Source organism: Lynx rufus, unplaced genomic scaffold, assembly GCF_022079265.1.
Source record: "Lynx rufus isolate CCGP_SWC_20201006 ecotype Redwood Valley unplaced genomic scaffold, mLynRuf1.p SCAF_3, whole genome shotgun sequence".
NCBI classification, from domain to species: Eukaryota; Metazoa; Chordata; class Mammalia; order Carnivora; family Felidae; genus Lynx; species Lynx rufus.
The window spans coordinates 151132532-151152425 of record NW_025814845.1 but is presented as its reverse complement, the minus strand read 5'-3'; the positions used below and the strand labels follow the sequence as shown (position 1 = coordinate 151152425).

The 19894-nt window shown below is 47.1% G+C and overlaps 1 protein-coding gene across 1 annotated transcript; it reads right to left on the bottom strand.

Annotated features, from left to right (window-relative positions):
* Positions 1-261: 261 nt before the first annotated feature.
* Positions 262-17812, bottom strand: RP1L1 (RP1 like 1). The gene is made up of 5 exons (XM_047092304.1): positions 17204-17812; positions 11150-11291; positions 5298-9910; positions 4884-5054; positions 262-414 (listed from the first exon to the last, which is right to left on the bottom strand). The coding sequence occupies exons 1-5, from the start codon at positions 17810-17812 to the stop codon at positions 262-264; spliced, it is 5688 nt and encodes a 1895-aa protein (XP_046948260.1).
* Positions 17813-19894: the final 2082 nt, after the last annotated feature.

The following is a 19894-nucleotide window of genomic DNA, read 5'->3' as shown; positions in this document are numbered from 1 at the left end:
AAAATTTAAAACCCAGGAGGCTCTGGGATAGGACTCGGTAGACCCAATGAGGAATGAAGGCACAGGTAAGGGTGTTATAAGTGCCTCTGGGGTGAGCATGTGGAAGCAATGGGAGAGTGGAGCCTCCAGAGGAGGAGCATCAGGAGGCAGTCACCCTCTCCCCCTAGATGCTGGGGCTCAACACAAATGCTGGGAATGGTTGCTGCACAGAGGTTTAGAGACCCGAGGCTGATTACCTTGGGAAGCCAGGTCTGGGTGGCTCTAGTGGAAGTCACAAAACAAGTGTGGGTCACTTGGCCTGGGGTAGTGAGAAGGCATGAACTTGGGGACCTTTGCTGCCCAGGTCTGCGTCTGCCCCAGGTGAGGACTGTTGACAATCAGGGGGCCACGGGCTGCCAGCTGTGCCTCTGGATCCTGGGGATGGGTGGGACGACCAGCAGAGGGAGATTTCTCTTTACCCACCCTAATTGCTTCTCCAGTGAGGGAGGCAGACAAAGGTTGCTGTGACTTACCCACACTGTCCCCTGGGCAGACTACATAATGAGAGAGAAAGTGTGTGGGGGTGGGGCTGGGGAGCTGGTAAGGCTGGGGAGAGGTGCTCAGCCTCTCTGAGGAAACCCAGTTCTGATGGGATGGCCAGACCACAGAATGTAAGAGTCAACTCGGTGGGAGTGGTGGGAGGCGGGTATGTGGGGTTTCTTCCAGGGGTTTGTTAAAATGCATATTCCTGAATCCCACCTCAGACACACTGAATCAGAGTTTTCTGAGTAAAACTGTCCATTTTAATGAAGCTCTCTAGGTGGAATCCCTGGTCTATGATTTCTTTGGAAATCTTTCAGGATGTGTCCCTTTCCAAGCTGCACTTGCCTGGAGAGTTTTGCAGAGGAAGATCAGGTTACTTCTCCCCTGAACACCTTAGAAGGGTCCTTCTGGACATATAGCCTGGGTCTCAGGTACAGACTCAGATGCATGGAATTAGGGAGCAGAAGGTGGGTGGGTGGGCCTGCAGGTGACATGAGCACAGGTCTGGGTGACAAGGGAGTGGGCTTGCTGCTTGTCACCTTCCTTTGCAGGGCCTCTCTCAGCTCTGGGAAAGAGGAGTCTGAAATGAGATATGGCATCTGGTCTCAGCATGGCCGCTTACCCTGCTGTGTGATTTAGGCAATTCCCTTTTTCAGGTTTTCTCACCTGGAAAAAGGAAGTTGGACTAAATCAGTGATGAGCCACCTGACTGAACATTGTATACATCTGAGAGCTTGACAACATAGCAGTGCTAGAGCTCTAGCCAAGACTGATAAAGTCAGAATCTCTGGGCAAAGGACCTGGACATGGAGGTCTTTGGCTCCCAGCCACTGAAAGGCTGTCTTTTGAGCTGGAGCCTCTGATCCCCATCAGCTAGCCACAAGGATAGAAAGGAGAGTTTGGTTTCTTTTTACTACTGCTCACTTGTCTCTCCAACTTACTTCAAGGAGAAATCCCTAGATGGAAATGTTTGCATTACCACTGAGACTATAAGGACTTTGGCATCACTTTGAGTGATGAATGAATCAAGTTTGGAATCAGGGATTTGGACTAAGACTACAGGAATGCCAACATTTTCCCAAGGTGCTAAATGTCAGAGGCCTGAGCCAGGCTGTGCAATACGGTTGTTATAGAGAAGGGGTAGGGAGGAAGAGACACAAATATCCCCACTTTAGGTGATGGCCCTGAATTCTTTATCTCCAAGTCAGAAGAAAACACAGAGTTTTCCATTAACAGCGATTTTTTAAATGTAAAGGGCAGAAATATTTGGGAGCTTAAAGCAGATGAGGTTGTAACTAAAAGGAAAATCCCATGGAGAGATAACTTTCCAGTTTAACTCTTAGCTTTATGAAACCAGCTTATCTCTAGCTCCTGATATCTATATATACGCACAACATTCCTAAGGACATAATGCAATCAGTTGAGCAAATCAATCCCATCTAATTTACTTTTCTAAGTCTTAACTATTTTGCAGTAAGTTCATCCAACAAAGTGTTGATCACCTTTAGTTGAGTTATTTATTTATAGGGTCTGAATCGAAATGAAGGAAGTATGATACAATGGAAAAAAGACAGGGACTTTAGACTCTGAAACATCTGTGTTTAAATCTTGGCTTTTCCCCTAACTAGCTGTGTGAGCTTAGAGAAGTTTTAAGCCTTCTCTGCGCTGGTTACCTCATTTGTGAAAAGGGGATGACAGTGTGGTCTTGCCTACTTCACAGACATGTTGGAAAGAATATACGGGGTCACATATGTCTAATATGGTAACCGACACATAATAGGCACTGAAAATGTAGCAATGCTAATGAAAATATTGATATTTTCCCAACATAAGAGTGTAACAAAGTTTCATATGCTATCTCATTTACTTCTTAACAATGCAGTGAGGAAAGCATTACTTTCACAGATGTTGAAACTGAGGTGCCATCCCTGGGACTAGAGCCTATATAGGTCATAGAACTCCAAGTCCTGTGCTCCTTCCATTGCATTCTGGTGATTAGAGACAGACAATGACACTTCAATGAAGTTCCAGGTCAGTGAATGCCAGGATGGCTGTCTCTCATTTGGGGAGGTCAGATTAGGAATCAGAAAGGTTGGAACATCTCTTAGGGGATGACTGGGGACCTCAAGTCACAGAAAGAGGTGCATGATGTATGCGTCATGTCAACTAATAGCAACAAGTTCCAGACAACCTTGCATATCACCGTATTTAAACTAAGCTCACAATACAATCTGTTCCACTGAGGGCTCCTGGCTAGGACACCAGTGCATGTAGGTGTGTGTGTATGTATATATATTTCTAATGTAAAAACTTCAAAGAATCATCTTCACAGAAAATTTTACAACACATCAAATTTTATTAAGAATATCTCCAGCACTCAGAAGCAGAATAGATGACTACAGGTGTGAGGACACAGCCCATACCCAACATTCACTTATTTTTTATTTTTTTACTTATTTTTAAAAATTGTTTACTTTAGAGAGAGAAAGTGAGTGGGGAAGGTGCTGAGAGAGAGGGAGAGAGAATCGTAAACAGACTCCATGCTGCCAGCACAGAGCCTGATGCAGGGCTTGATCCCATGAACCATGAGATCATGACCTGAGCCAAAATCAAGAGTTGGATGCTCAACCTACTGAGCCACCCAGGCACCCCTTTTACTTATTTTTATTTTTTATTATTTTTGTTATTAATATTTACATTTAAACAACCAGGGGGAAGTTCCATTTTAGTAATTCTGAATACACAAAATGGTCCTGTATGAGTGGAACACTGATGAAAACCAGTCAAAGAAAGTCTGCCTCATCAGGCAGCTCCCCGCTCAGACAGGGCCCCGTCCTAGGCTTGCTGTGGAAGGATACAAAGAAAGGGTATTTTTTAAATCTCAAAAATGATGAATAGAATGTTAAAAAAAATTGTAAAGGGCACAAGTAAATCAATTTCTCAAAAAAAAAAAAAAAAAGCTAGGATCCCAGTTGAAAATGGGTAAAAGGCATACACATAAAATTTATATGCAAATAGCTTTTTAATAAACATAGAAAACTCTTTAATCTCACTAGCAATCAAACACATCAAAAATAGTACCACATTAAAATCAGGTACCATTTTTTGCCCATAAAATTAGCAAAAGAGTTCTCATCTTTAATGGCTATACCAAACACTGATGAGTGAGTGGTGGGCCAGGTGATGTTTATTAGTACAGACCTTTAGAGAAGCAATTTGGCAGCAAGATATCAAACCCTCAAAAATTCTGGTAGTTTTGGCTAATTCCATGCCTGGGAATCTATTCTAGAGAAATCATCCACAGTTCAGGAGGGAAAAGGTTAAGAAAAAACATGAAACCTATCTAAATGGTCCATGCTAGGGAAAGGAAATGGTGAAGTAAAGTATTTTATATTTGCATAATAAATTATTTAGGCATTAAAAATAGTTTTATGAAAAAATAGTTTTATTAAGATTTTGAGATAAATACAGGAAATTCTTATACTGTTAAGTCAAAAAAAAAAGGAGCATATAATGATGAGCTCAATTATCAAATGGTTAGGAAAAAAAGGGGAAGGAGCCGTATCAAAATGCTAACATGAGTCAACTCTGAGTGATGGGACTGTGGGTGACTACTTTTCTTTCTTCCTGCTCTTTTTGCATTTTCTGTATTTTTCCATTACCAATATATATATTCATGAATATATATACATACGAATTAAGGAAATACACTTGGACTTTTGGGCTGAGAACAAACTTTGTCCAATGACCCTGAATTTATTCATTTTTTCCAAGTATTCACATCTGCAGAGTCACCAAATACATTCAAGATTAGAAAAAAGCACCTCAAAGTCAAATGAGGTGAATGCCAAGAGAGGCCAAGGAGAAAAATAACTGGAGATCAATAGGCAAAAGAATGAGAGCAAAAAACAAACACATAAACAAAATGCTCCTGGAACATTTCCAGTCAGGTCCATCTTCTTGGACTCAAACAGGAAAATGGAAGAGTCCAGTGGCCCTCAGGTAACAGGGCAGGTCTGAGATAAGCCTTCTTCACAACGTGCATGGGATTGGCCAGGGAGGCCTTGGGAAGCTCCAGAATTTAGAACCCAGGGACAGCGTGGTACGACCATGTCCTTGGCAAGCCCTGATCGTTCTCCATGATCTCTGTGCATCTGTAGGGGACCCAGCCACGCTCAGATTTGTAGACAAACTACTAATAAAAACAGACTTGTGACCACCTTGCAGCTGGATCTCTAGAAATCTAAGTCATCTCGGCCAAAGCCATCTGTCCTGTCCTTGGTGAGGTTTTTAGACCTCATTTCTGTGAAAGAGAGACTTTCAACTACATTCTCAACTTCTAGGCCAGAGGCCTCACCTACCTCCTGCTCTGGAGTCCTTGGGCCCAAGGGTGCCACTTCTTGCTCAGAAGTGGAGCGTTCCAGATACATGCCTGTGACTTTTCTCTCTGGACTGGGGATTCCCTTGGACTCATCTTCAATGCTCCTCATGTCTCCATTCGAAGGCTTTTCTTCAGAGCCTTTCTGAGAGAGCTGAGAGCAATTTCCCAGAGAAAAGGTGCTAGAGGCGGCAAGGCCTGCTTTCCAGCCTGACCTTTGGCAGGGGGTGTCTCCATCTGGGGTAGGGAGCATTGCTGGCTTCCCCTCTTGGTCTGGGCTGCTGTTTCCAGAAGTTTCACCTTGTTGGCCCTGTACCCAGACAACTTGTGAGCTACCTTCTTTCTCACCTTGATCTCCTCCCCCTGACTCTGGCTTCCTGTCTCCCTCTGTAGTTACAGCACCATCATTCTGTCCCTCTGGACTTTGGTCACCTTCTCCCCAGGCTTCACCTTCCAAACTGCCCTCAACTCTAGAGCCCTTCACTGTGTTTTCATCCTTCTCACCAAAGCCCTGCTCCTCCCTGCCCACTCCCTCGAAGACACTGCCTTTCCCGGGATCTGTTTTCTCTTCTCCATTCTGAGCAACTTCACCCTCCTCTCCCACTTGGGGGTCTCCATCCCTGCCAAGGCTCTGGCTGCTCTCATCCTCACACCCCTCTGTCCCAGGATCCTGGCCTAACCCCAGCTCCAGGCCTCCATTGTCAATAGTCCCTATCCCTGAGGCGTCCCCCTGGAGAAGCTCCATCTCTCTCTTCTCTGGCACTGTCTCTGCTGCCTCCCCATTAGCACACCCTCCTTTCTTCTTTTGCAGAATGTGCTGCAGGTCAAAGGCCTTTTTGATGGGTGCACTGGTTACCCCCTTTGTGTCTTTCGGGGATGTAGGGATCACTTTCTTTCTCATGCAGGCCTCACAGGGACAAAACTCCTCCCCCCCAGGCTCCCCAACCAGCCAGGTCCCCAGGGCTCCATGGAGGGTTGGCACATCCTCCACAGGGAAGGACAGGAGCCCCTGGCTTCGAGCCTGCTCGGAGAAAGCTGAGAGGTTGCGCAGGTCCCGGAGACGACGCCTGCGCTGCTCTGTCTGCAAGGACATCTCCCACCTGAGGGCTTCCCTCGCTGGCCCTGGCATCCTCCCTGCTGCCCGGCTCTGGATCTTGTGGAGTTCTTTCTCAGTGCTATCCTGAAGCCGCTGGCCCACGTCCTGCTGTAACTCTGCCACCATTTGGTCCAGAAGGTCATTGCTCTGCAGGCTCCAGCGGGCTCGGATCTCAGCTGTGGCTCTGGCAAGGTCAGCCATGAAGGCTTTCTCCATCCTCTTTAGCAACTTGGTCACCCAGAGGATGTCAGGGTCCAGGGACACTCTGCAGGCTGTAGAAGAGCTCTTCTCCCCAGGCCCCTGCAAGAACTTGGTCTGGGTTTGCTCATGGCTTGTCTCAGTTGTTTGGGGTGGTTTCTCCAAGCCAGGCTCATTGTTGGGGCCGCTATGACTTTCGCTGGCATCTGGATCCCTCCTGCTGGGGCTCCTAGGGGGCTCTGGTGGTTTCTCTCTTGTCCCTGGAGGGCAAAGTGTGGTGGAGACAGGGTCTCCTCCTGCTTCCTCTTCCTGCACACTCTTATCTTCCTGTGCACCTTCCCCATCGTCAGAGTCAGCCTCTGACAATTCTTGTCCCATAACTCTTCCCTCTTCTGGAGATCCTTGGACACTCTCTCCTGGCAGTTCTGCTATTTCTTTTTCTTCTTTAACTTTCTCTAGTTGTACCCCCTCTTCTTGCATTGCGTTTTCAACTACTTGATCCAGGTTACTGCCCAGCACCTGCTCCCCACTGTTTCTTTCTGCCTTGTCTTTCCTGGTGGCACAAGCCCATTCTTGGGAGTTTGAAGAGGCTGTAGAAACACTGGACTGTTGCTTTTCTGGATCCTCTTGGTTCTTGGAGGTTCTAGAATCAGGCCTCTGGGAGGGGATTTTCAAGGGCAGCTCTATCCTCTCAGGGACCAGGGCGCTGTCCATGGCACAGGGTCCACTGCCCTCCCCTGAGCCTCCAGAGCCACTGCCAACATCCACACCAGATGAGGACGTTGGTGTGAAGTCCTCAGTCATGACATGGGACCTGAGGCCTGGCAGAGCCTTGCACCAGCCAAGCTCCCAGAGGCCAGAATCCAGCTCGCCTTGCCTACAGCCACACCCTGGCCACAGAGCCTGGAAGGTGCTCAGGAGCTCCTGGTACCGAGGAGACTCTGTGAACCTCACTTTGTCAGTAGGAGACCTAAGGTCTTCATCAAAGAAGTGGAGCCCAGCAAGACAGGTGATAAGGGCCCGGGCAGAGTGGCTAAGCCTCCTGCCCACTGCACTGGACACCTCAGGCAGGCTGCTGGGCCGGCCCTGCTTGGAGCCCATCAGCACCTTCATGATCTGTATGGAGGCAGAGACCTTGTGAGGAAGCACACACTGACCCACACCACAGGCCACAGCCATTCCTTTGCCTGATCCAGTCTCCCTGGGGACTTCTGAAACTCTGCTACAAGGATGGCCCTCTCCTGACTTGGAATGAGCATCACTAGTCACTGGGAGGGCTCCATCTGATTCTGCTTTCTCACTGGTGGCCCCTTCATGGGACAGTTGTCTGGCCAGAACTGGCTCTCCTAGACCTTCCTGGGAATGTTTGTCAGCATTGTCCTCCTTGGGGCCTTCTGGATCACCCCCCACCACAACTGTACTCTCATCCACCGTCTCACATTTCATGGGTATGGGCTCCTCTGGGATGTTGCTCAGCCATTCACGGACCACAGCATCTGGTGAGGCTCGGGGTAGGGCACCCAGCATCATTCTGCCATCTTCCTCTTGCTCCTCCAGGCTTTCCTCTCCACCAGCAACCTTCCCCTGTAACATTCTCCCAGACCTGGGACCACAGCTAGAGCTGCCCTTTCTCAAGGCTTTGACTGCTTTCCCCATGGCCCCTGACTGAGACCCCGGGGGCCGTGGGGGCCGTGCATCTAGCTTTTCCTCCTCCAGCTTTCTCCCATCTGGCCCCCAGTCAGCACCAAGGCTACTGCTGCCTGAAGGGTGTTTCTTGACAAAAGGCCATGTCCTCGGGGGGGTGGGACAGTACCTGCTGCATACCAAGGAGACCTCAGAGGAGGGCCCCTGGCTGCCTGATGGCTGGGAGGTCTGTAGGGTCTTAGTGTTATCACTGGGGGTCTCATGGAACAGGGGTGTGCTGATTGGTGAGCAGCAGCAGTCTCGGTGGGCTCCTGGCATCCCTCCCTCAGGCTCTCCAACTGGTGGAACTAAAGGCCAGGAAGGCTTGGGAAGGTCATTCCCTGCCTTTTTGTCCAGGCCATCAGCTTGGATGCTCAAAGGGTCTGATGTGTTGGAAGGTGAGGGAGCTGGTGACTGTGCCCTGAGCTCAGAGTGACCTTCAGTCTCAGCAGAGGGAGAGTATGGGGGATAGAAATTGGAAGTACAGTCAGAATTGCTCACAGGGGTCATGAGAGCACTGCTAATCCCCTGTACATCCTGGGAATGAAGAGAGGCAGAGGAGGGGGGCCCTGCGTCCCAGGAAGCCTGGTTCCTGGCACTAGGTGAGCTTCCAGAAAGGTGTGGTGCTGGGTTATCTGGGCAGGCCCTGCCTCCACTAGAAGGCCCCAGCACTTGCCTGGGAACAGCTGAGTCAAGCGGGCAGTGGATGTCCCTTCGGTTGGGGTGCTGCCTGGGGTGGCCTATCCGGGCCCCTTGGCTGTGGCTGGAAATGCTGGGAGAGGACACAGCCCTGGATCTGCCCTTCTGCTTTCTTCTGCCTGGGACTGAGGCACAGGCAGAAGGCAGAGAACAGCTTTCTGCAGTATCCCCAGAGCCAGATTGATCTGAAACCAGGGGCGATCCCATCCCAGACCTACCCCTAGCCTGGGGGCACCTGGAACCCTGTCTACTTTCCTCTGCCTGTGAGTCCTTGTTCCTCAAAGATGAGGGGCTCACCGTGGGAGGACTGGGGCCTTTCCTCTGAGTGGCCTTTGGCCGGGAAGTAGTCATGACACTTGTCTTGCTTAGGCAGCCCTGGTGCTGCTCATCCATTTCACTGGACTCCTCATGAGACCCAGCACTCCCTGAGGACTCACAAGTAGCACCTGCCGTGCCTCCACTCCGCTGCTTCAGGCATCTATGGTGCTCTCTGTCCTGCCCTGTTCCCTGTGGACCTGGGTCTTTACTAGTCCTGCACATGCTGCCAGCTTCCCTCCCTGCTTCTCTCTGGGAGGCAGCCCCAGAGGCCGCATGTAGGTCACAGCTGTCCACGCTGCCCTCCAGAGACCTAGAGCAGCAGGAGGAGTTGGGCTCAGAGTCTTTGGGGGGTCTGTCACTGGAGTCAGGGCTGACACTGTGTTTCCTGCTTCGTTTCCTTCCGGTAACCCCTTGGCTCCAGGGCCTCCTGGAATAGGAGTGTTGGGTCAACCTGGATCTCCTCTGAGAGGCCGTCCCCTCTTCCTGGGCAGAGTACAGGGGGTTCATCCATATCTCATATCTAGACCCTGGCTTCCACCGGCCTCGGCCAAGGGCTTTCTCACATCCTGCCTCACAGGTCCCTAGTCCTTGTGCTCCAGGTTCCGAGGAGCCCCCAGGGTGACTCTCACACACACAGTGGAGGGGATCCACCTCCCCCAGAACAGGGACCTCTCCATTGGCTCCCGTGAGGACACTGGCCCTCCCCACCCTCCTGGACCACAGAAGTGCATCCTCGCCAAGTAGGTGGAAACGGACTTTCATCTCTACAGACAGGCTGCCATCCTCATTCATGTGGACCTTTTTCTCAACATCATCACTGGCCACCAATGGGCCAAGCTGGGCGGGCGTGTCCTGAGGATATCTTTCAGAAGGAGGGCCCATCTGGGCGTGATGCAGGGACACTGGGGGGTCACTGAGACCAGACCTCTCCGACAGCAAGGAAAACCGCCGTGGCCGACTGCCCGACCTGGACCTTGAGTGGATCACACTCTGCTTGGCCTTTGGCCCCCAGCTTCCTGGCACATAATAAAAATAAGAAAAAAGAGGAAAGACAGTGAGCTACTAGGGGGAGCTTCAGAGTAAGAGAATAAAGGCTGGTCATGAGCCTTTCATCACCTCAACACCCCTACCACCTCCCAAAACACAAAGTAAGGGCAGAAACCACTCTAGAATGAATATCCAGTCTGCAGTTTGTGAAACAGCAAAGCCTAGTGAGATGAAATTGAAGTCTGAATTCAATCTCAACTCTGCCACTTCCTTACTGTGTAGTTTTTGGCAGAGCGTCTTTACTGAGTTGTAAAATAAGAATAACAGTAGGTTTGTTTTGATGATGCAAGGCAGTGCCTATAAAACTTTCGGTAGACGTTCTAGCACAAAGTAGGTTCTTGGTAGATAGCAGAGTTGGTAGGCAGAACAGCAGTGCCCAGAGCTAATTCCTGGCCCTGCTCATGCCCACCCCCGACACAGAAAGCAAAATCAATAAGCTGCTGCACAGGTGTCTGACTGGAAACTGTAAAATGCTTTTCAATTATTAAGGGTGATTTATCATCCTAACACTCATCAAGCTTTGGGGTTGATCCATGATTTCAAGGAAAGACCTGGACACACAATAGCAAGTCTTGATAGTCAACCCTGCACCCTAGCCTTGAAAAGAGAAAGAAAGGGAGCCACTGAGAGAAGAAAGAAGGGATACCAAGAAAGAATAAAGCCCTTAGTACTTTCTCATTTCATCTCTTGAACTAATACATGGCAAAAGGAAAAGACTAGTGGGGGCTGAGGCTACAGCCAGCAAAAGAACAGATCTCCCCACTTGAGTCCATCTGGACGGAAGGTTTTTCCAAGCTTTCCTCTTCCATAAGCACCTAATGAGACTGAGGGCTCCTCCAAAGGGGAGGTCTGTGGCTAATAGGTCTTTGTACCTCTAGCACCTGGCATGCAGTGATCACCAAAATCATTATTGTCATTTCTTAACAGATTTTCACAATGGATATTATTTTGTTTATTCACCAAAGATCTCCTAATTCCTGTTTTCTTAAATACCAGACTCCTTTCTCCATACCCCAGTCAAATGTTCAGCCTGATTAAGGTTGATGATGATAATAAAGAGGAAAAGGCAAGAGTTACCCCAAAAAACTAGGATACTCCAAAATTGGGGCCAAAAGGCAGGTTTTTAAAATTATCTGGAAGGGATATCTTCCCAGTCCTACTGAACCACTATCCAGTGAAAAATTGAGGAAACGCCAAAACTAACTCACCAGTTTTATTTCTTGAAGTCTGCCCAGATAAAGTTTCAATCCCATATCTTCTGGAATCTTCCATTGCCAGAGGTTTGAAAGACTCATAACCAGCACATACTAGCACCGAGGGGCTGTGCAGCAGACCGTTCCAAGAGTCCACCTGAAGAAGGAGAGTGTTGAGTTTTAGGAAGCTTAGCTTGCAAAACCCACCTTCTTCCCGAGGAGACATAGGTACCGGAAAAATCCCCTCACACTGGACCTTTCCTGAGGTTTGCACATCTCACCCCAGAATTCTGATTCAAGGAAAGGATCCTATCCACTTGCCATAATACCTCCATAACTAGCTAGGGCCTGAGGTCCTACCACTATGACCTTCCTTTCTACCTACACCCTCTCCCTCCACCTCGAATGAGGCCTGTGGTTTAGGGACTATTCTGGATGTCTCAGGTGGGAAACACTTCAAGAAATCTTTGGCCCACTTCCCTGCTTGCACTTGCACCCTCCAGAATACGTATTTTTTTTAAAACAACCAGAAGGTCCTACATCTTCCCTATGGAGATCTGATTTACTATCTCACTCTTTTCCCACACAGAGTTCTCTCCTGGGTCCTATCTGTGCTTTCCAATATAATCTTGAGGCCATTGCTTCTATCTTCAACCCTTCTGGAGTGGAAAAGGGCAAGGCTGTTCTCTCTACAGGTAGTCATTCTCTTCCAGGCTTTTCCATTGGTTTTCTAGGCTCCTGCCCAGAGGCTTGTGTCATCCTTTCCCACCCACCCCAGGACATCCTGGGCTGGGTACCTATCAGGCAATATTGCATTCCAGGAAACAGGACCCTGCTTTTAGAAAAATCTCACGTGGGCCTGAGGCCCCTGCGTATGTGAGACGTTGCACTATTTATGACATTATATTGTAAGTAGCAGTGTTGGGGTATTTAGTTTCATCTTCAAAGGGCTGTATATGTTCTTTTTTATTTTCTCAAATTAGAAGGGTATGTTCATTAACAAGGAAATGGAAAAAAAAAGAAGACCTTTTGCATCCTGTCTCCACAAATGACATTAAATTAGCTGTACATCAGATCTTTCAACCTAGTTAATTAGAAGTTTGTTTCAAACTACTGGGTGCATTTCTTGGTTGATTTGGAGCTCTAGTCAATCACAAAAATACAAACATGACCCAAGTCTATAAATTTATAGATGTAGTCATGTTTCTAGGAAATCAGACTTTTCTAAGGGGAAAAAAATAATTGAGAGCTAAATGATGCTCCCATTCTGGAAAGAGGTTGAGGTTTAGGATACACACACACAAAAGGAGAGTTATTGAGAGTGTTAATCCAGTTGAGGACCTGAAAACTGAGTTATGACCCAAGCCTGTGCTGGGGAGATACAACATCCTTTTGTTAACAGAAACTCTAATAGTTCTGCAGTAATTCTATATGAAATTACACTAATATTTTTTTCTCCAACTAACTTATGTTTGTACCTCTCCCTCTCACCCTTCCCTCTAACCTGTTGCTAATTGAAAGCAGGGACCTAGACTTATTTTCTGTGTACTCTGCATGTAGCACATGCTAGTGCATAGCAATGTGCCATAATTTAAAAGTTTTCTTACATGATAACTCTTCAATCATTAATGATGACTGTATCATTTGCCAGCCATGCAACCATGAGCAAACTACTTAGCCTCTGTGCCTCAGTTTTCTTACCCATGCAAATAAAAGAATGGCATTAACCTCCTCATGAGTTTGTGCAGATGTCATGTCCTAAATTAGTCAATCTCTATTTTACTCTTTCTGCTATAATTTCCAGTACTGCAGAGCATACAAAGCTCCCTAGACTCCTTTGCAGCTATAATTCTAACCACGAAATAGTTCCCAACAATTAGATGCACTTGTACAAGGTATGGAAAATGACAATGTAGCAGAGGCCATCTTTCTTTTGATTTTGATTGTTGTCACAAGAAAAAAAAAAAGTCAAAGGTACAAAGGAGCATGTGCAGCTGAGATGGCAAAGTCACACTCATTGTTCCAGTACCTAGTCACCAGCTTTCTGGATACCAATAGACAGTAGTGGTATATCACCTGCCTGATTCTGGACCACAGCAGTGGTGAGCTGATACTGAACTCAATTATTCTAGTGACAGCCCCCCAAAAACCCACTTGCTTGATTGTGTGAGAGGTATCTACCCAGATAGGTCAATGATGTTCTCGGAACTAGTTCCAGAAATCAAATGTATGCTCCTGCAGCTTCCCAATCTTTAAACACAAAACTCTCTGTGTATAATTTCTTCGTGCTTACGATACCTACAGAGGTTTTTGTTTCCTGTACTGAATCATAGCTGATTAAAAGTGCAGTATCAGAGATTGTTACATGCAATAGACACTCAAGAATGGGAATCTAGGGGCGCCTGGGTGGCGCAGTCGGTTAAGCGTCCGACTTCAGCCAGGTCACGATATCGCGGTCCGTGAGTTCGAGCCCCGCGTCGGGCTCTGGGCTGATGGCTCAGAGCCTGGAGCCTGTTTCCGATTCTGTGTCTCCCTCTCTCTCTGCCCCTCCCCCGTTCATGCTCTGTCTCTCTCTGTCCCAAAAATAAATAAACGTTGAAAAAAAAAAAAGAATGGGAATCTAGGATTAGTTATCTGATTATCTGACGTGATTGGGTTTAAAGGCAGTGATACTCTGGTTACAATGGGACACTGGTGGCCTATGGCACAAAGTGATAAAACAGATTCTTGAATGATCACCTCTGATAGTACAATGTAGTGCTTACTGAGAACAGGATTTTGACTATCCCTGGCTGCCTTGATAATGAGAGCTGAAAGGATTATACAGTAGGCTGACTTCTCTGACTTAAAGAAAATGGCAAGCTTAAGGTCTAAGCTCTCAGTTCTGGGATGGCCAGAGGACCTGGGTGCTTCTACTACTACTGTAAAAGAATCTTTTTCTCTTGTAGTCAAACATCAGATGCAGAAACTGATTCTGCTAGTTGTTGAAATACAAATGAAATGGTTGTTGTATGATCCATCAAGCCACAAAGCAGGTATGTCAAAGCAGCACTCCATCATCAGGTGGTGGTGACATGTACTATATCAGGCTCCAGATGTTTGCACTGAAGGCATATGTAAATTGCATGAACCACACTCTCAGTTCACGTGCTTCTGCTGCATTGCCATCTCTCCTCCCCACACACCTACAACTTCCTGGGGAAGTTCCCTATGACCAGTTAACTGAAGATGAAAATATTTGATTCTGGCTTTCAGATGGTTTCACAGGGTATGCTGACACAAGTCAAAAATTGACCGCTGAGCATGACAGACCCACTTAGGGGGGCATTAAGGGCAGTGGTGAAGGAAAGTACAAGGAACAATGTTGTTGATTGGCTACTTTTCATGGAAGGAGCAAGGGAAGGAGGTTCTATGGCTATTTATGGGCAGTGATTAGCAGTTCAATATGAGAATCAGGGACTTGGAAGGAGTAGGACTGGAGGGTTAGTGACAAGGAACTCTGGAGAGGAATCTGTGCCCAGAGAGAGAGAACATTTGTGTCCCATTGTATGCTCACCAGAAGGTTATAATCATATGGACAAATGACCTGTACAATAGATGTTAGTCATTATCTTCCTCCAACCACCCCAAGTTGTGCTCAATTGGCTCAAACAAAGTGGCAAAGTAAACATGAACTAGAAACATAAACTACCTTATTCATGTGAATCTGACTGCCAACTCTGCTGAGGCTCCAATCTGCCAAGAACAGAGATCCATGCTAAACTTATGCCAAAATACTTGCAATTTGCAACATACCTTGAGGTATTCAGCCAGCCATCTCTTGTGAAGATAATGACATTGAATCCACCCCTCCCCCTCCATGATGGAAATGTGTACTCATTGGAATAGACACTAATTGTGCTTATATATTTTCTTCCTTCCCAACATCCTTCTAGTATCACCATCCTTGGACTTACTAAATACCTTACTCATCATTGCCATAATCCATGAAGATTAGTTCTATCCAAAGAACTGATTTTATAGCAAAAAAAGTGAGCCAATGCACTAACACACATTTAATTCACTGTGTAGACATATATACCATTGCCCCAAAGTAGCTATAATTTATAGAACAGTGGATCATTCTACGGGAGGCTCAGTTTGAGCACCAGCTGAAAGGTATCACTTTACAATGTTGAGGCATTGTCTTGCAGGATGTGATACGTGCTCTTGACTGGCAACCAATATACAGTATAGTGCTGTTTCTCCATAGGCAACAGATGCCTGGGAATTAAAGGTGAGAATGAGAGCAGTTCCTCTCACTGTTACACCTATGACCTAACTGAAAATATTTTGTTTCCCATCCCAACAACTTCAGGCTCTGCTAGTTTGGAAGTCCCTGGATCTAAGGGGAAATGTTCCAACCAGGAGACACAACAGTGGGTCAGTGAAGTTGAAAGTTGAGACAGCGCAGTTGAAAGTTTAAAGGATCCCTTACCTGGCCATATGGTGATTCTTGCAACAATGAACCACAAGGCAACAAGGGGGTTTCTGTGTTGAATGGGATGATTGATTCTGATTATCAAGGGGAAATAGGGCTGCTGTAATGCAATAGGATTGGGGAAAAGTCATCTATTGCTCAGGGAATTCCTTGGGTGCTTTCTGTAGCTGTCATATTCAGTGGTAAAAGTTAACCCAGAAGCTCATGAAGAACCTCCAAGGGCTCAGAGTCCACAGGAAAGATACAGCACATGATAGCAAATAGTAAATGCACCATAATTTAGATTGTAGAAATGGTTCAGTCACTCTACCACATCCATAACTACATTAAGCTGAGGTGCTGGCAGAGGTCAGAGGGAACACACAAAATGGACAGTAGAAGGAAACCTAATACCATCAATGGCCTTGCAGTAGATAACCTGGTTTACTTCACAGCTTTGGTAGGTGTGAAACAATTTTCTATGTTTTGCCTTTGCCTCCATCTGGCACTTTATACAAGGTATTTTGGTGGTTGTGGACTTGATAGCTAAATCTTAACACAAAGGCTACAAGGTGGGCTTGTGCCCAGAGGATGGATGGTACAGTTCTAATGTGACCCTGATGTGACTCGGAGTTGGGGAGGAAGTGCATATGTTCTGACTGTAGGAAGGACAGCTACATTCTTAGGTGAGAACCTGCTGCTGTAGCTGCTGCTTATAAATTTAAGTAGTGGCAGAGTAGTATATACAGGTGTTAAATAGTGATAGGAGTGGATTATGGGGAGACTGTGGATTAGATCAATCCACCTCCTTCCCCCATCACGCCCATCTACAGTGCACATTTATGTTCTGCAAAATCTGGAAAGGCAAAAATTACATTCACTAGCCTTCTTTAAAGTTAGGACTGTATGAAGATTGGGTTCTCCATCAATTAGACGTACTTGATCAAGTCTGGGAAAGCAAGTGAGACAGACACTATCTCTTCTTGATTCTTGTTGTTGTTGCAAAGCAAATGTGTGGGTAACAGACGGCTACAGTAGCCCAGACAGCAGTGCCTGGACTCGGCACCCCAGTGTTCCTGCATGTCAATAATGTCAACATGCAGCTGTGGCAGTTTCCTGATCCCAGCTTTACAAACTTGGCTGCCACTGCAGAGAAGTACTCTTCAATTCAATAATCACAGTAGCTTCAAGCAGGGTAGTAGCTTCCTGCAGACCAGCTCAGAGCTCATGCCTCCAATTGTTCAAAGATTTGGAAATCCCCTGATGCCCTGTATTAGATTGCTTTCTGCTAAAGGTACTTTGAGTAGTTTTCATGTTTTGCACTGAATTCTCACCGAAATAGGTGGGATTGGATAACAGAAGGATTGGATGAGGAAATAATAAAAATGTGCAAGGCCTGGTGTCTGGCACTTACTAACTGCTCACTAAATGGTAGCCAGAATATAAATAATAATTGCTTGTTTAACTGACTGCATATTTCTATTCACCTTTAATTAATAGCAGGGCAATCTGTGCTTCATTTTAAGGGATAACTTCCCCATTCCATCAAAGCATTTCGATCTGAGGGCCAAAGAACTTTTTAGAGGAAATATCATACCCAGACAGCCTACCTTTTCTCCACTGGTCGTATACACCTGTTTCACAGGAAAGTGCAGAAGATCTGAGGCTTTGCCGAGAAAGGCTGTCAGGTTCCTTGTATTTCTGTGACTGAGAACCACTGTCTTCTGGAACCTAGGGTCCCCATTCTTAATCAGCATTATCCTCCTTGGGGCCTTAGGACCCTTGCAGGAAGAGGATGTTCCTGGCGCCTCACCCCGGCTTTCAAATTCCCTTGACTGCTGAGCAGATGAGGTTCCCCCTTGTGGCCATCCTGGTCCACTGGGTGTTTTGGGGGGCTTCTTATCAGAGCAGAGGTAGCAGCCACCATCTTCCAGCTGTTCCAGGGCACTGAGGCCATGCAGGCCCCGGGGTGTAGTGACAGAGCGTACCCCAAAGGAGAGAGGCATGCGCTGAGAGAGCTCATCCATCAGAGCACCGAAGCTCTTGAAAGCGCGCTGGTCAACAGCCAAGCGAACCCCAGCAAACCGGGGATCCCCTCTCTTGAGGAAGGTTATCTTCTTGGCTGGTGTGATCTGGGTGACAGAGGGAGTCCGGGCCACAGAAGGCAGTAGGCACTCCCGGTGGCTCGGGGCCTGGGCATCTCTCAGGGTGCTGTTCATGGCGTGGAGGTCCAGGCAGCTGAAAGGGATTAGAGGAAGAGGAGAGTCAGAGAGAAACCTGCGAGAGTTTGCATTTCTCTCTCCTTTGTTAGAGAGGCGCCTCCTGGCCATCCCAAATGTGTTCCACTCAGCTACATAGAAGCTGGTTAACCCATTTTGACAGGAATAGAAGGAAGGCCAAAGGTTTGGCACCAGACAGATACGAATTCAAATCCCAACTCCCCACTTAATACCCAGGAGGTTAATGACATAATCTTCATCTTGGTGGATCTCACCTCTAAGATGCAGCCATGTTCACTCTGCATAGTGACTATAATGATTAACTGAGTTTACACATACAGAACACCTGGCATAGAGTAAGCATCAATAAATTCTTCTTCCTTTCCTTCCTCTTGCTGTTTCTCTTACCCTCTTCTACCACCTTGAACTCCTTTAATACTTTAGAGCTTGTCTCCTAAAGAGGTGGGTAAATAAAGAGAAGACCATATAACACAGGCATAAGAACATGGGACGGGCACTCAGGAGACTTGGGTTCCTTGCCTGCTCTCTCAGTGCAAGGTTTTGTGTGTAACCCTGGAGGGATTCCCAGCAATCTGGATTCACATCTTCTAGGTACCAGGTGAGCAGAATCCCTTGGTCACAAACCACTCGGAGATGGGAGGGTAGACGAGGAGACTTGTAGCCCAAAGAGGATGCCACCGTGTCTTTTCTTTATTATATGGTAATGTTTGCATTAATGTAAAAAGAGTGTCCCCCTCCTTGCATCCCTCCAAAGTCTTTGGAAGATGTGTAATAAACCCTATGGGAGAATACCCCAGCCCACTTCCATCAATGTGGAAGATTGGTGGCTTAGCCTAGCTTTGATAGGATCAAGCCCATTTGTCAAACTGTTCATTTCTATTCCCACCTCAGGGGGACCCCCATTGTCTTGCCCTGGACCCTTGGAAAAGCCTCCCACAGGCTCTTCCTGTCCAGATCACCCTGCTCTGTTCTGTGCACCTGCCGGTCAAGTTGTCCTAAAACCTAGTTTTTACCTAGACATTTCCTATGCTCCAAATCCTTCAATTGATTCCCCAGTGTCTGAAAAAGAAGTTTGGGCCATTTACCCCCACAATTAAAGGGCTTCTCAGGCTTGCTTCTGGCTGCCCCTTGAGCCTCAGCTCCTGTTTCTTTCCTGCAGGAAAGAAGCCACTCCCATCAGGCTGCCTGGCTCAGAGGCTCTCCCTGCATGGCAGCCCCTATCCTTCTGCACCCTGCCTTGGCTTACCTCCTTTGTGGAGCCTGCACCAGATCCCTAGTCCAGGGCAGTATATCTCCCCCCGATATTTCCAATATTCTGGGCCTGTATCCCTTCTGGCCAAGTACCCCAAGCCTGGGAAGCAAATCTGTACTGCCCAGGGCTCCAAGCCCCATGCTTGACACAGATCAGAGGCCCAGGAAATACATACCAATTAATAACACCCATATTTCACAGAACTCATAACAACGCTCAATCCTGTCAGTAAACTGATACTTGATGAATCATGACCAAGTGAGGAGTCTTCCCTGCTTCCACGTGGTTCAGACCATAGCAGGATCCTCATAAATGTGCACACGGCAAGTAAACATGATCTTCCCTGCTGCAGCCATTAATCTTACTTACGGCTCAGTGGTGCCCCCATCTCCCTTTCTTACCTTTACTCTCTATTTATCAGCATTCATCTTAGGGAAAGAACTCTTCTCTCATTTTCAAAATCTTGGAGCACAAAGAGGCCTTTTAATCCACTCTCATCTCTGGTACAAACTTTGTAATTAGGTTCTTCAAACTCCTCCCTCCCAGCTAATCCCTTTAAGCTGCTTTCTTAGGCCTCCCACTAACATCCCTGCAGTGGTCATAAGCTGTTACCCAGACATGTCTTCCTGCAGGACTAACTTTTCTTCCTACTTGATTTCCATTTTTGCTTATGATAATGCACATCCTTCTTGGCCCTTACGAAGGGACTGAGAGAGGGGCAAGGAGGGTCACCGTGTCCCCCAGCATCACCATGTCCCCAAGGTCAGTGTTCTCCGCTGTCACTGCATTCTTCAATGTCACCACGTCCC

Coding starts and splice junctions, on each gene's coding strand:
- RP1L1 (XM_047092304.1), bottom strand. CDS start 17,812: ATGAACAGCACCCTGAGAGATGCCCAGGCCCCGAGCCACCGGGAGTGC. Junction 9,911..11,149: donor GACTTCAAGAAATAAAACTG/GTGAGTTAGTTT, acceptor ATTATGTGCCAG/GAAGCTGGGGGCCAAAGGCC. Junction 415..4,883: donor CAAGGACTCCAGAGCAGGAG/GTAGGTGAGGCC, acceptor ACCCATCCCCAG/GATCCAGAGGCACAGCTGGC.